Source organism: Haliotis asinina, chromosome 6, assembly GCF_037392515.1.
Source record: "Haliotis asinina isolate JCU_RB_2024 chromosome 6, JCU_Hal_asi_v2, whole genome shotgun sequence".
Lineage (NCBI taxonomy): Eukaryota > Metazoa > Mollusca > Gastropoda > Lepetellida > Haliotidae > Haliotis > Haliotis asinina.
In genome coordinates, this window is record NC_090285.1 from 17,817,983 (window position 1) to 17,830,019 (window position 12,037).

Consider the following 12,037-nt stretch of genomic DNA (forward strand, 5'->3'; position numbering starts at 1 on the left):
TAGGGTCCATGCAGAGCAAAAGAAATGTAAGTCCCCATGGTCTCTAGTGTGGTGATCTACCTTCAGTTGTTGACAATCTATAGCCCATTTCCATATTGTATTATCCACTATAGTTCAACTGTTTTAGATTCAATTACTAATGTTAAAAAGATATCTGTGATATATATTAGTGGGGTTTTTTTCTTTGTCAACAGGGTTTTAGTTTCTTATACTTGTTCATTCTAGAATGTCATTATTACTTGTTCTCGTCACGATATGGCTGCAATATTGCCGATGTGACGATAAATATTAACTCACTCACTCACTCACTCACTCACTGAGGTTTTGTGCTGGTGTTGACACCTTGCCAGGCTGAACAGATGCCGGTTTTGACTGCTTCCACCGTAGTTACACTATAGCAGAATAAACTGATACACACACATTCCATCAGTGATGTTTATGTTTAGTATACGCTGAAAAGCCTATAGCCAACAAATCTTTCCATCCAAAGGAACACAATATGAGGTGCTAAGGGATTGCTATATATACAGCTCTGACATATTGAACACAAACTCTACAACTAAACTAAGCAACGCACACTGGCTCCACCATAAATGTGAGAAATGATGTCGTGGGTATTATTTCCCGTGACATAGCAAATGTGTACAATGTGTACAATGTATTGATTGTCCTCATTCAGTTTGTACGCATGATGTGACAAATTACCACCGAATCAATCAGTGCAGCATCTGGAAAAATTTAATGGCCTATTTCTGCATGTCACCTACACAGTACACTGGGTGACGCATGCTCATTACGACACAATGTTATTGGCACATTGCCTTGAGAGCTTTCAAAACTTTGCAAGGAATCTTAATTGATTCTAAAGAAGATTTTTTTCTGTTAATAATATTTATTTTTCTCTTAAATATTGTACTACTAGTGCGAAAGCGTCTTCACCTCTCTGAACAGTTTTGTATCAGTGGTCATTTCCGGAAAATGCTTCGAGGCTGACGTCTGTCCCTATACAAATTTAAGTCAAGGTCGAGTCAAGGATTTTGTCTACGACCTGATTTGGGTCTCCCATATTATCCAGTGCTTGACTCAGTCAATTCAATATGCGCTTCTAAATACACATCCAAAAGACGAGGTCATGCATGTATGTGAGGATTGTTGTAACAGGTAATTCGCCTTAACGCAGAAAATTCCCTTTTTTCAACAAGTACGTATAGTTAATCCAAACGTTCCTGCAACTTCCAACTCTGTAACCTGGATTTAAAGAGCAAAACATTCGCGACATATACTGTGACAAACACTGGACATTGGTGGGATCACTGACCTGTGCAACGGGCTATGTGGATTAATTCCTGATGCCAAATATTTGTATTGGCTCTTATGATTTCAAAACAAATTCTACGTATTCCAACATACTTTAATGTCAGTTGATTCATCATGTGGATGTTTTTAGTGACCTTGCATTTTAGCTTTGTGAAGAATTTTGGGATGATTAGTCATCACATATGGGCAAATCTTACTACCAAGACGGGAAACCAATGACAGATTCTAACCACGAATTCATCCGTGTATATCAGGGTTGTGTAGCAGGTAACTCGCCTCAACTCAGAACATTTCCTCTTTTTCAACAAGTGTATCACCATGTCGCCAGTACGCCAGTCACTCATTGGGTATACGCCTTCAGCTAGACTAGTTCAACTGTGTAAACAGCTCCTTGGCACATGCAAGTGATGAGTTAAGAGATATTTTATCAAGTTAGCCACACCACACATACCGGCCAATATATCATCCAGAGAGACTCGACTGACGCCCTCCGTTGGAACTCAGACCATTGCACTGACATACAGGACGAACATACACTAGATGATCCTGGTGAGTATTTCGGTAATCAGTTACATGGGAGCACTCGTAAGAAGTGATGTCATCAGACTGGTTGTGTTATCACTTTTTAAAGATCGATATGCAGCCAGTCCCATAAACTTCTTCTTCACACATACCCACGCGTTTGTCATATTGATGCAATCAAACTTTGATTGGAGTTCACATGATACAATCTGATGGAAGTGGTTCATCTGAGCACGCCTACGTGGGAGTCCTTTATAAAGGAGCAAGTTGTGCATTTTTCAGGGAAGACTTTATCAGTGTTTGTGAACGTAATTCAAACACACCTACTTCACCATCTACTTCTTGGATAAATCCTATTTACGAAAGACCTATTAATGGTGGCGCTGTGATCATTAATTCCTTAATCCCACATAACACAATGATATGTTGATTAAATATAATAACGGCCAGACACGATCCTTGTGTGGACACCACATCCGGGAAATGTGCTGGTCACTTCTCAAAGCTTCCTCAAAGGGGACTGCTTCGGGACAAAGAGGTATACTTTCCTGAAGTACTGAACATAACTTGTCTAGGTCAGTGTTACCAAGAATAGGATATCTGAACTGTGAGTACATCGACTTATACACAGTCGTCCGACTCACAGGAATACATTTATTAAATTTAAACAGGATGTGTACATGTATTAGAAAACGCCAACCATGTATGTATACGTTGGGATGTTGCAATATTTTCTGTAACAGCTTTCCATGTATTGCTCTAAAAGATGATAAAGTTATAGAGGGGTTCATGTCGTAAACTATATTTTAGTTATCAGTAATGAATATTTATGTGCAAACATAAAATAGAAGATATGGACTGGTTAGCCCAAACTCATGCATGATCTGAACTGAAGCTAAATGGATCGTAAAGACAGGATTGACATTTTGGTTGATGCGCGACATCGTATACCAGGTCGATCCTCGTAATATCAGTGACTGGGTTATAAGATTCAAATATTTACGGAGTTACGTCATATGTTGCCAATTCGGTTGCAGATGAAATGAAGAACTACCTATCTGGACGGGCTACTCTATAAACCGAATCTAACATCTCAATGCAATAAGGCACCTCTTATGATCAGGATGGGACCAGTTTAACTCGAAATCTCATAGGACAATCTGGAATATTTAGGATAATCAAAGCCCAACCTTGACACATGAGAGATATAATGCTTGTGAATGAATAAAGATATAACAAGAACGGTTTTTAGTCCAAGTCCTTAGGAATGACGTCCCCCGCACCAACATTTTTCTTTTCTTTTTTTTTTGGTGAGGAAAAAGGATTATTATTTCAGCGTTTGTATGAGTATGCTGTGTCGTTTCGACTACCGCACATAATAACGTAGCGATGTGGTCCTTTCGCCTGATCGACACCTAATCACGTGTTTAAAGTGTTGAACGCGCTGAGGGACGATGTTCGTCCAAGCAATCAATGCTGTGGTATTGCCATGATCAAATACAAAAAAACTGAGAGACTACACTGTCGATAGCAGATACTGGGATTTTCAATAGGGACTAGTTTATTTATCCCGATACAGCGACAAACCAGATATTTAGATTAGAACCTTATATACAGAACCTCGAGCCTTTGATTTGTCTTTTTGTGACTGAGAAGTTCCTTCTTTCAACGACCAAGAGCACAATTATCTTCTTCAATGAAATAATAGAGGTTTTTGGATGAATACTTACGGTTTTGTTCTGTAGAGGGTAGTAATGTTAATGTTAATGTAATATAATTTTAATCGTTTGTGGAATGGAAGTAAAGCTTTGAAATCACGCTGTTAAGAAAACACATTATGTTTTTCTTTCTTGATCAACCATACTTGAAAGACCACAGAAATATTTTTCATCTCTTTTGCCACTTTTTAGAAATAATCATCGGCGTTTTGTATTTCTTTGATATTTTTCACACAATCTTTTAGATACAATTATACCATATTTGAGCAATACCAAACAATGGCAGACATTTTCTCTGAAAATCACAATGGCGCCTATCATTGCAGGTGGTATTAATTAGAGGCGCCCTGTACTAAATGGTCGCTATGACATCTAATAGATCCAGAAATAAATCTATTTGACAATGTGTATAGATATGGGGTTCCCTGTTCGTATACTCTGTACATGGAGACAGATCTAGAGTGACCGTCTCAGTTTGTCAAATATTTGAAATACTGAAAGTGTGTGTGTGTGTGTGTGCGCGCGCGCGCGTTTGTGTGTGTGTATAACAAGGCTTGTAACAGTATATGTGATTTGAAACTGGCCTTTGCGTGAACTACTGCAAGTGTGCGTGCGTGTGTGTGTGTGTATCACAAGACTCGTAACAGTATATGTGATTTCATACGATCCATTCAAGCACTGGTTTTCGCTGAGTGAGTATAGAGTTGGTAGACACACTTGAAGCGAATACCATTTGACATCTGTGAAGAAGATGAATTCAATGTCTCCCCTTGGCGTTACGTATATACTAACACATGTAGAGCCATCCAAAGATGTAGTCGTGCAATAGATGTGCTATGTGCCCTAAAATGCTCACTAAAGATGTGTCTCCCCTCTCCTTCCAGAGACTACAAGAAGACAAAGTCATCATTATCACTTGCAATGGCAAAACACATTGCATGGCTGTGTCAGTCAGTTAGACTATTTCAGATGTTTTGGTAGGTGTATAGCAGTGCGTGATTGTGTTTAGTTTTATGCCACACTCAGCAATATTCCAGCTGCCTGTAAATAATAGAAACTGGACCAGATAATCCAGTAGTCTACAGCATGAGCATCGATCTTCGCAAATGAGTGACAGTGATATGTGTCAACCACGTCTGTTACTATATTACAAAGTGGAATGAAAGTACTGAAAGGAAACAGCGAGATTTAAAGGTTTCTTCTGAAGCCCACTTCTTATTGCACAGGCATGTTAAACCTGTACGATGTCATACATACAAGAGCGTCTTTTATCCCGAGTATATTTTCATCAGCTACAACCATTCTGGTGATTCCATGTTCATTTCCTCCACATAAAGTGTCCTGGTTCAATATTTGACTCTCTCCTCGTATCTGACAGGTGACATTAATGAATTTGCGAACCAAATACCTTCCGTGTGCCATAACGCCAAACATTTTCTTCCTCTAAAACTAAATCTTATATTTATAGACACATGTCATTGTTCATCATGGCTTGTTTAATACCACTTTGATTGGGTTCAAACATTCCAAGATAACTAGTGAATAGGCTTTGACAGCCTCGCATTTGACAGATATATACCCCAAGTACGTGCTCTGATTAATTCCAATGACCAGGAGCTCCCAGGCTTCCGAAATAAACCTGGGTGTTAAATAGACCTTAAAAGGTTGTTATGCTTCACATATCGGCAGATATGCTATAATATATTCATATTCTTTTTTCATATCCAAACTGCACAGCACCGTCTGGAAGTAAATGCCAATGTTAGATGGAAAGAGTGAATGAGTTTAGTTCTACGCAATATTTTAACAATATTACGACGGGAGACACCAGAAATGAGTCTCACACACTATAGCCATATGTGGAATCGAACCCTTGTCTTTGACATTACAAGCGAAAGCTGTAACCAATAAACTGCCTGACTGCACCCGTTACATGGAATGGCTATGTATGCTCTGATCTCTCTTTTTACAACAGTCTATCAGTTTCAGAGTGATGGACACGAATTGTCTACTCTTGCATGTATTCATCCCCTTGCCCTCGGGCGTGATTGGTGAGTGGTTGATTATGGTTTTATGCTGCTTTTAGCAATATTCCAGCGACATGAAGGTAGGGGACACCAGAAATGGGCTTCACACATTGGACCTATGAGGGGAATCGAACCTTTGGCGTGATGGGCGAACGCTTTAACCACTGGGCTACCAGGAACGACACCATGGGTTATATGCATTAGGTGACATCCGGACCATCAGTCAATGGTATGCTTGTCGAGTGCACCAAGATGAATCGGGAGGATTGACTTTGTCTCTGCCTGGCCTAAACTTGATTGTTTGCTGGTCAACGACACAAAGTGTGAACATTGCTGGATGCAGCACCTGCGTCTGGTTGTTGATTTGTCCATATCAGTTATGTTAAGTGCTGAAAGCTCTACGGACAAAGAATATAAATATAATAATTTGATATTTCCTTGCTCATGATATCAATCACCGGCCTGAATGATGTAGACCAATTATTGTACATGTGTTCGTCATGAATCTAGAATGTTCTTGCATGGCGTTACCAACAACAAAAAGACAACCTGAAGGTGAAAAAAGACAATTGAATAGGTGTGTCAAGCAGAAACCATTTTATTTTTTATCCATGTGTTTTGTTAATGCCTGAATGACTTATTCAATGCAAGGATTCACGTGTACATCTCCTATTCTCAAAACAAATACGAGGAACAAAACAACCTGGAGACGCTGCAAATGTCATGTCTTCGTCTCAAAATCCAATAATGTCAGCTTCGGGAGATAAATTTAATTTTGTATTCCTTTTCATTGTGACTCCCTCTTGTGCAGGAAGTGATACCATTGAAAATCTGCTTCACGTAATGTTAGATACACCGTCAGATTAGTGTCTTTGAGTGCACAAAAGCTAAATTTGTTGAAAAAAGGAAAACACAACATGATGCCATGTCTCATTTGTTGCATATGCAGTTGAGTGCATATGAAATATGCCACATCTTGTTGGTAGACATCATCCCTATCTCTTGTCAAACATTGTAATCGATTGTTGTGGCCCATGTCATGAAAACACAATATGATGCCATGTCTCATTTGTTGAGAGTGCATATGAAATATGCCACTTCCCTATCTCTTGTCAAACGCCAACGTTGTAATCGATTGTTGTGGCCCACGTCTTGTCCTTACGATATGTGTCATGTGTTTTGTAACGCTCACGTTCATAAGAATGAAACTCATGAAGATGGTGGTTAGAACTGTATTTCATCAAACCTTGCTCAGGCAGCAATCAGACTAACGTAATCGGGTGGGCCGGCTCGCTGACTTGGTAGAATAGGCTTTCAGCAATTGACGCTTGCTATAAAAGGCGACTATGCTTGTAGTAAGAGGCGACTCTCAGTAAGGTTTTATGAAGAGCTTCACCCGATTGGTAAATGCCTAAGGACGTGTGTCTGAGTGAGTGAGTGAGTGAGTGAGTGAGTGAGTGAGTGAGTGAGTGAGTGAGTGAGTGAGTGAGTGAGTGAGTGAGTGAGTGAGTGAGTGAGTGAGTGAGTGAGTGAGTGAGTGAGTGAGTGAGTGAGTGAGTTTAGATTTACGTCGCACTCAGCAATATTCCAACTATATGGAGTCGGTCAAATCCAGTGACCAACAGCACGAGCGTGGATCTACGCAGTTGGGGAGCGATGGCATATGTCAGTCAAATCAGCGAGCCTGACCACCCGATCCCGTTACTCGCCTCTTACTACAAGCATAGTCGCCTTTAAAAGCAAGCAAGCAAGCAAGCAAAGTTGCTGAAGGCCTATTCTACCCCGGACGTTCACGGGTTATCTACTTAAGGATACTATGAATCTTTATTATAACTACATAAGATGGTATAGCAATTGATTTTGTCTCAAGTAGCATCAGATGTGATACTGATAGATGTGCAGCAGTTTACAGTGTTGAACAGATGGTTCAACCGTGCAGTTGTCTCTTCAGAGTTATGTCCCTTTGAGCCAATCATTCCGTGTATGTGGGATCAGATTCAAGATTATCCACCAGGTTAATACGTCACAGTTAAATCCAGCAGTCCGCCGCCCACGATGACATCAGGAGGCCGATCTGTGACAGTTAGTTAATGTTAAAATCGTTGCATTGTCCACTCAATGTCGCGCAATTATTACTTCAAATCGCCTTCATGGTTTGTTCTACACTTCATTGAGACAAAAATAGGAATTAATGTATTTGGATCGGGCATCAAGCAACATAACAGTGTGGATGTTCGTCGGCATGATGTACTTTACTTAATAACAACGCGCTTATAGGTGGTTGTCATATGTGATCACAAGATCACACAGATTTATATAAGATATAGTAGAAAAAATAGGTCATTAACAAAGTTCTTTCAGATCGAAAGCAATGTTATTACTGAACAAAGAAAACCAAAACAAGCGATCTGGTTATTGTCTTGTGTAATAAACACAATAATGAAATAATTCATATGGTCCAAATTAATTAATTTACATTTATATGGTCCTATCGAATCGACATAATGCTAATCAAATTCTGATTAGGGTGGTTTAGCAGAGGTGAATGTTGAATGTTGAAAATGGTTACGACACCAACATCAACTGAATCCCCCCCAAAACTAACTGAATTATCGAGTGAGAGTAGTTCGCACCACAGTTATTCACAGTGTAGTTATTAAATAGCTACGAAATAAATATTAGTTTCTAAGTGGGCATTATTGAAAATGAGAAATGCCCGCGGGCCTTCAGATCTCAGTCTTTATCATTAAGTTTCAATTCGATTAATACATTTTACGATATATGTTATGGTTGCAACGAATATTCAAGTTATTTTTCACAAGAATTTAACAAATAACATTCACACTTACTATTTATACCATTATTTATTTTACAGTAAGACAACAAGAATACATTTTCACAAGAAATAACAAAAAAATAAAGAGTGAACTTGCTCAGATTGTTTGAACAGTTGCGAGTGTTCGTACAACAGCATTTCAGGTCAGGTCAATGGATACAATACGAGAAGTGAGGGTGCTCGTTGAAACTGCACAAATTCAGACCAACAACTGTATGTTCTTGGAACACCCGAGGTATGTTTTCTGTGAAAGTGATCCGATCATCTCACAAAGCAAGGTTGATGTATCAGTAAATAGCATTTTGACCTTACTAGTCAAATCGTTTTTTGTAAAAACAAATCCTTCATAAATATGAAATAGATGTTACACTGTTCCTCAAACTGATCCAACAAAACCATATATATTGAAACTACACAAACTAGCATGCACATAATAACAAGCTGTCTAAATATATCCACGATTTTGATATGCCTCAGTAATGTTGATACCTTACAAAAAGAGGTACTATTGATGTATGCCATTAGGTTCTTGATTTACCAACAAAGTGGAAGGAGAGTACTGGAAAGGGTGCACTGCCACAGAGTTCAGTTAAATTAAAACTGTTGAGAGGGAAACGAAAAACATATTTTATTCAGAAATCCCAAAATACCAAAAGGCAACAGTTCTCCAAAAGACCTACGCATATCACGTAACAGGGCCAGTACTGGCATTGGTCTGGCCCGGACTGGTACCGGAATAACGTACACCAGTATTGAGCAGACACTGGACCAGTGCTTGTTTTCCATTAGTGGCCCATCCGCCATTACAGGGGTAAAACTGTAATGTGCCACATATGGGTCGTTACCGTAAGTACTGCACCGCAACACTGTAGCCTATACACTGGCCCAGTACAGAGAGTGCACTTTCTGTCTGGAGAATTGTAGGGGATTATCTCAGGGCCATGTCGTCTGCACAAGACAGGTATTCAAAACGTAGACATTTTCCAAATTTCTGAGTGTAAATTGACTTAATGTGGCACTAAAAAGTACGGATATATGATATGAATCACTTATCAAGATTTTGCATTGACGGTCAAGTGTTGAACTAAATTTTAAACAGTAACATGCAATATGATTTTCATTGGAACAAGGGTAGTTTGAAACACTGAGTATGTAAGTCATGTTGTTAGATCATGGAAAACCTGTTTAGAAACATAAATTCAGTATGTGACCAGGATTATAGTATTGTTTGATACTCATGTCATACTGGACAAACATCAAAAGGTTGCACAGTAAGTGAACATTGAAAATGCTTAAAAAAGAGACTGGTCAGGTGAACTGAAGTTTGAAACTTCTGAACAAGCTCATCCACAATGACAATGAACCCTGGATCAATTCAAGAATTACGCATCAGGTTTTCATCTAGTTTCATGAATTAAACTCACGTGGAACTTGTAATTTCTGTTTTATTCTTTTTTTCTTTTAGAGAGTTTGTTTAGGTATTTGCTTGTTTAAAGCTGTAGAAACTGCATTAACCTTAAACCGGTTAGTGGCGGCGAAACTGTAAAGGGCCAATGCGCAACCATTACGGCTGTGTTCTGGGCCATACCACATTGAATGTACTGGGCCAGTTCAACGCCAATGTGCAAAATAGTACAGGGCCAGTTCCGGAAAGCCATACATGGGTCTGACTTGCTGCCTTTGCTGGGCCAGTACTGGCCCAGTTATGTGATGTTAGGGACCTGCTAATGAACAATGTAGTATGTAGAAAGTGCAACGGAGTGTTTCATCCAGAGGTGTGTCCTTATCCTGTAACTTGGGAGTGTTATAATTCGTAGGCGGGTGATTTTATCCTAGGCAGTGATCGGATCCTCCTGTAGTAGCTCTGACAACAAGTGTAAGAGACTCGCCAAATTATACATCTGCTGAATAGTTAGGACTGGCTTCTTGCATTCAGAAGCGAGCTATCAGCGACAGTATCTGGAATGGATCAAGGGACAGGCGTATTGTCGCCGGGTGGTCAGGGATGAACTCAACATCTTCCTCATCGGCCAACATCTCCTCCAGTCCGTTACATCTACGACAAATTGGAAATAAATAAATAACCATATACCGGGTCTTGACATGCACCAAAAGTGAGTGAGTGAGTTTAGTTTTATGCCGCACTCAGCAATAATCCGGTTATATAGAGGTGGTCTGCAAATAATCGAATCTGGACCAGCCTATCCAGTTACCAACAACATGAGCATCGATCTGCGCAATTAAGAACCTATGGCATGTGTCAACCTAGGCAGCGAGCCTGACTACACGATCCCGTTAGTCGCCTTTCACGACAAGATTGGGTTGCTGAAGACCTATTCTACCCCGGACTTTCATAGTTCCCATTTAAAAATGCTGCTAAAGTGTAAATGAGACGTCATAACGCCCCTGAACACCTAAAGAGGAGGAACAGTTTATTTAGTGGACGCCCCGAAACCAGACTCAAAGACACACTCGACTCCATTACTAAATAAACCACTCTAACTCATTAAATTACTCACTTGTATGCACACACAAGCAAACACGCCTACCCTATCAAGTGAACTGATTGTGATCAATACCTACGAAAAAGATGTTGACAAGGGTTATAAAGACGGGTATCTTGGATTCGGTCCTGCTATAACAGGAGAGCATTTCGCAGCCATGCGCGGCATCTTCAGTCACTCACGTCACCAAACCTGTTTCAGTTACATTTTCTATAAAATAGTGTTTTCAACTTGTTTACCTGGAGACACTCCGAATGGGGAGTAAGGTACTCAGAGTGGCTGACACACTTCCGCCAAACGATTCATACAATCTCAGAATCAGACTCTGAGGATCCTCTTCCGACTACAAAGAAATCAAATACATGATAAAACCAACTACTGGCAAACAAGGGTATGCTGAGCACCGACCTGACAATTGACCAGTATTAGCATGTATGTCATAGTGAGCAAACGGTCCCGAAGTTGCCCGAATATTGAGGACTTGCTACACCGATCACGTGCAGATACGCGAGGAATCAGTTCCATCGTCATGTACAGCATGTGCACTAGCCTACATCTGCTTTCCCATTCGCAAACCAGATAGGGTGTGCAAAAAGTCGTGTATCGCCACCTTCTCGTAAATGCGTTCTCTGTGTCGTCGGTCCAACTTATCTTTGTTTGCCAGTACAGAGTGGAATAGAGAAGGTGGCTGAAACGATATGAACCTGAAGACGGGAGATTTATAACACGTTTCATACTACCAGATTTCAAATGAGCCGCAAAGACAACCTGGCGTCGTATTTCAGCGGGATAGGTATACATATTTCCTACTGATAAAAATTAAGAAACCTGAAGGTCTTCACTTGAAAGGGATGTCCAAAACGAAGCTATGTGGACATGAGGATAGCTTTGACAACATTGACAGGTTCCAAGCGAGTTGAAGTGTTTTGAAGATATTCCGAGTTAAACTCCTTCAAACACCGCTACTTTCGGAAATGTGGACAAAACATATTACATAATTATGAACGACCACCATGGATGATTACACGTGACGAATCCAACGCAGCAGGTATGTCTTAAGCGAGAACATTCTGTAAGGGTTTTCAGCAAGTTGGCTGCTGACTGCTGACCAGA

General features: G+C 40.0%; 1 protein-coding gene across 5 annotated transcripts in view; it reads right to left on the bottom strand.

The window, feature by feature from the left end:
• Positions 1–9,857: 9,857 nt before the first annotated feature.
• LOC137288277 (alpha-mannosidase 2C1-like) overlaps positions 9,858–12,037 on the bottom strand; it is a 50,972-nt gene continuing 48,792 nt past the window's right edge. For all 5 annotated transcript variants that reach the window (XM_067820755.1, XM_067820754.1, XM_067820756.1 and 2 more), the window contains 2 exons: positions 11,164–11,267; positions 9,858–10,476 (listed from right to left, as the gene is read on the bottom strand). In XM_067820755.1, coding sequence (XP_067676856.1) covers positions 10,353–10,476; positions 11,164–11,267 — 228 coding nt within the window. In that variant the 3' untranslated portion in view covers positions 9,858–10,352. The remainder of the gene's footprint in view (positions 10,477–11,163; positions 11,268–12,037) is intronic.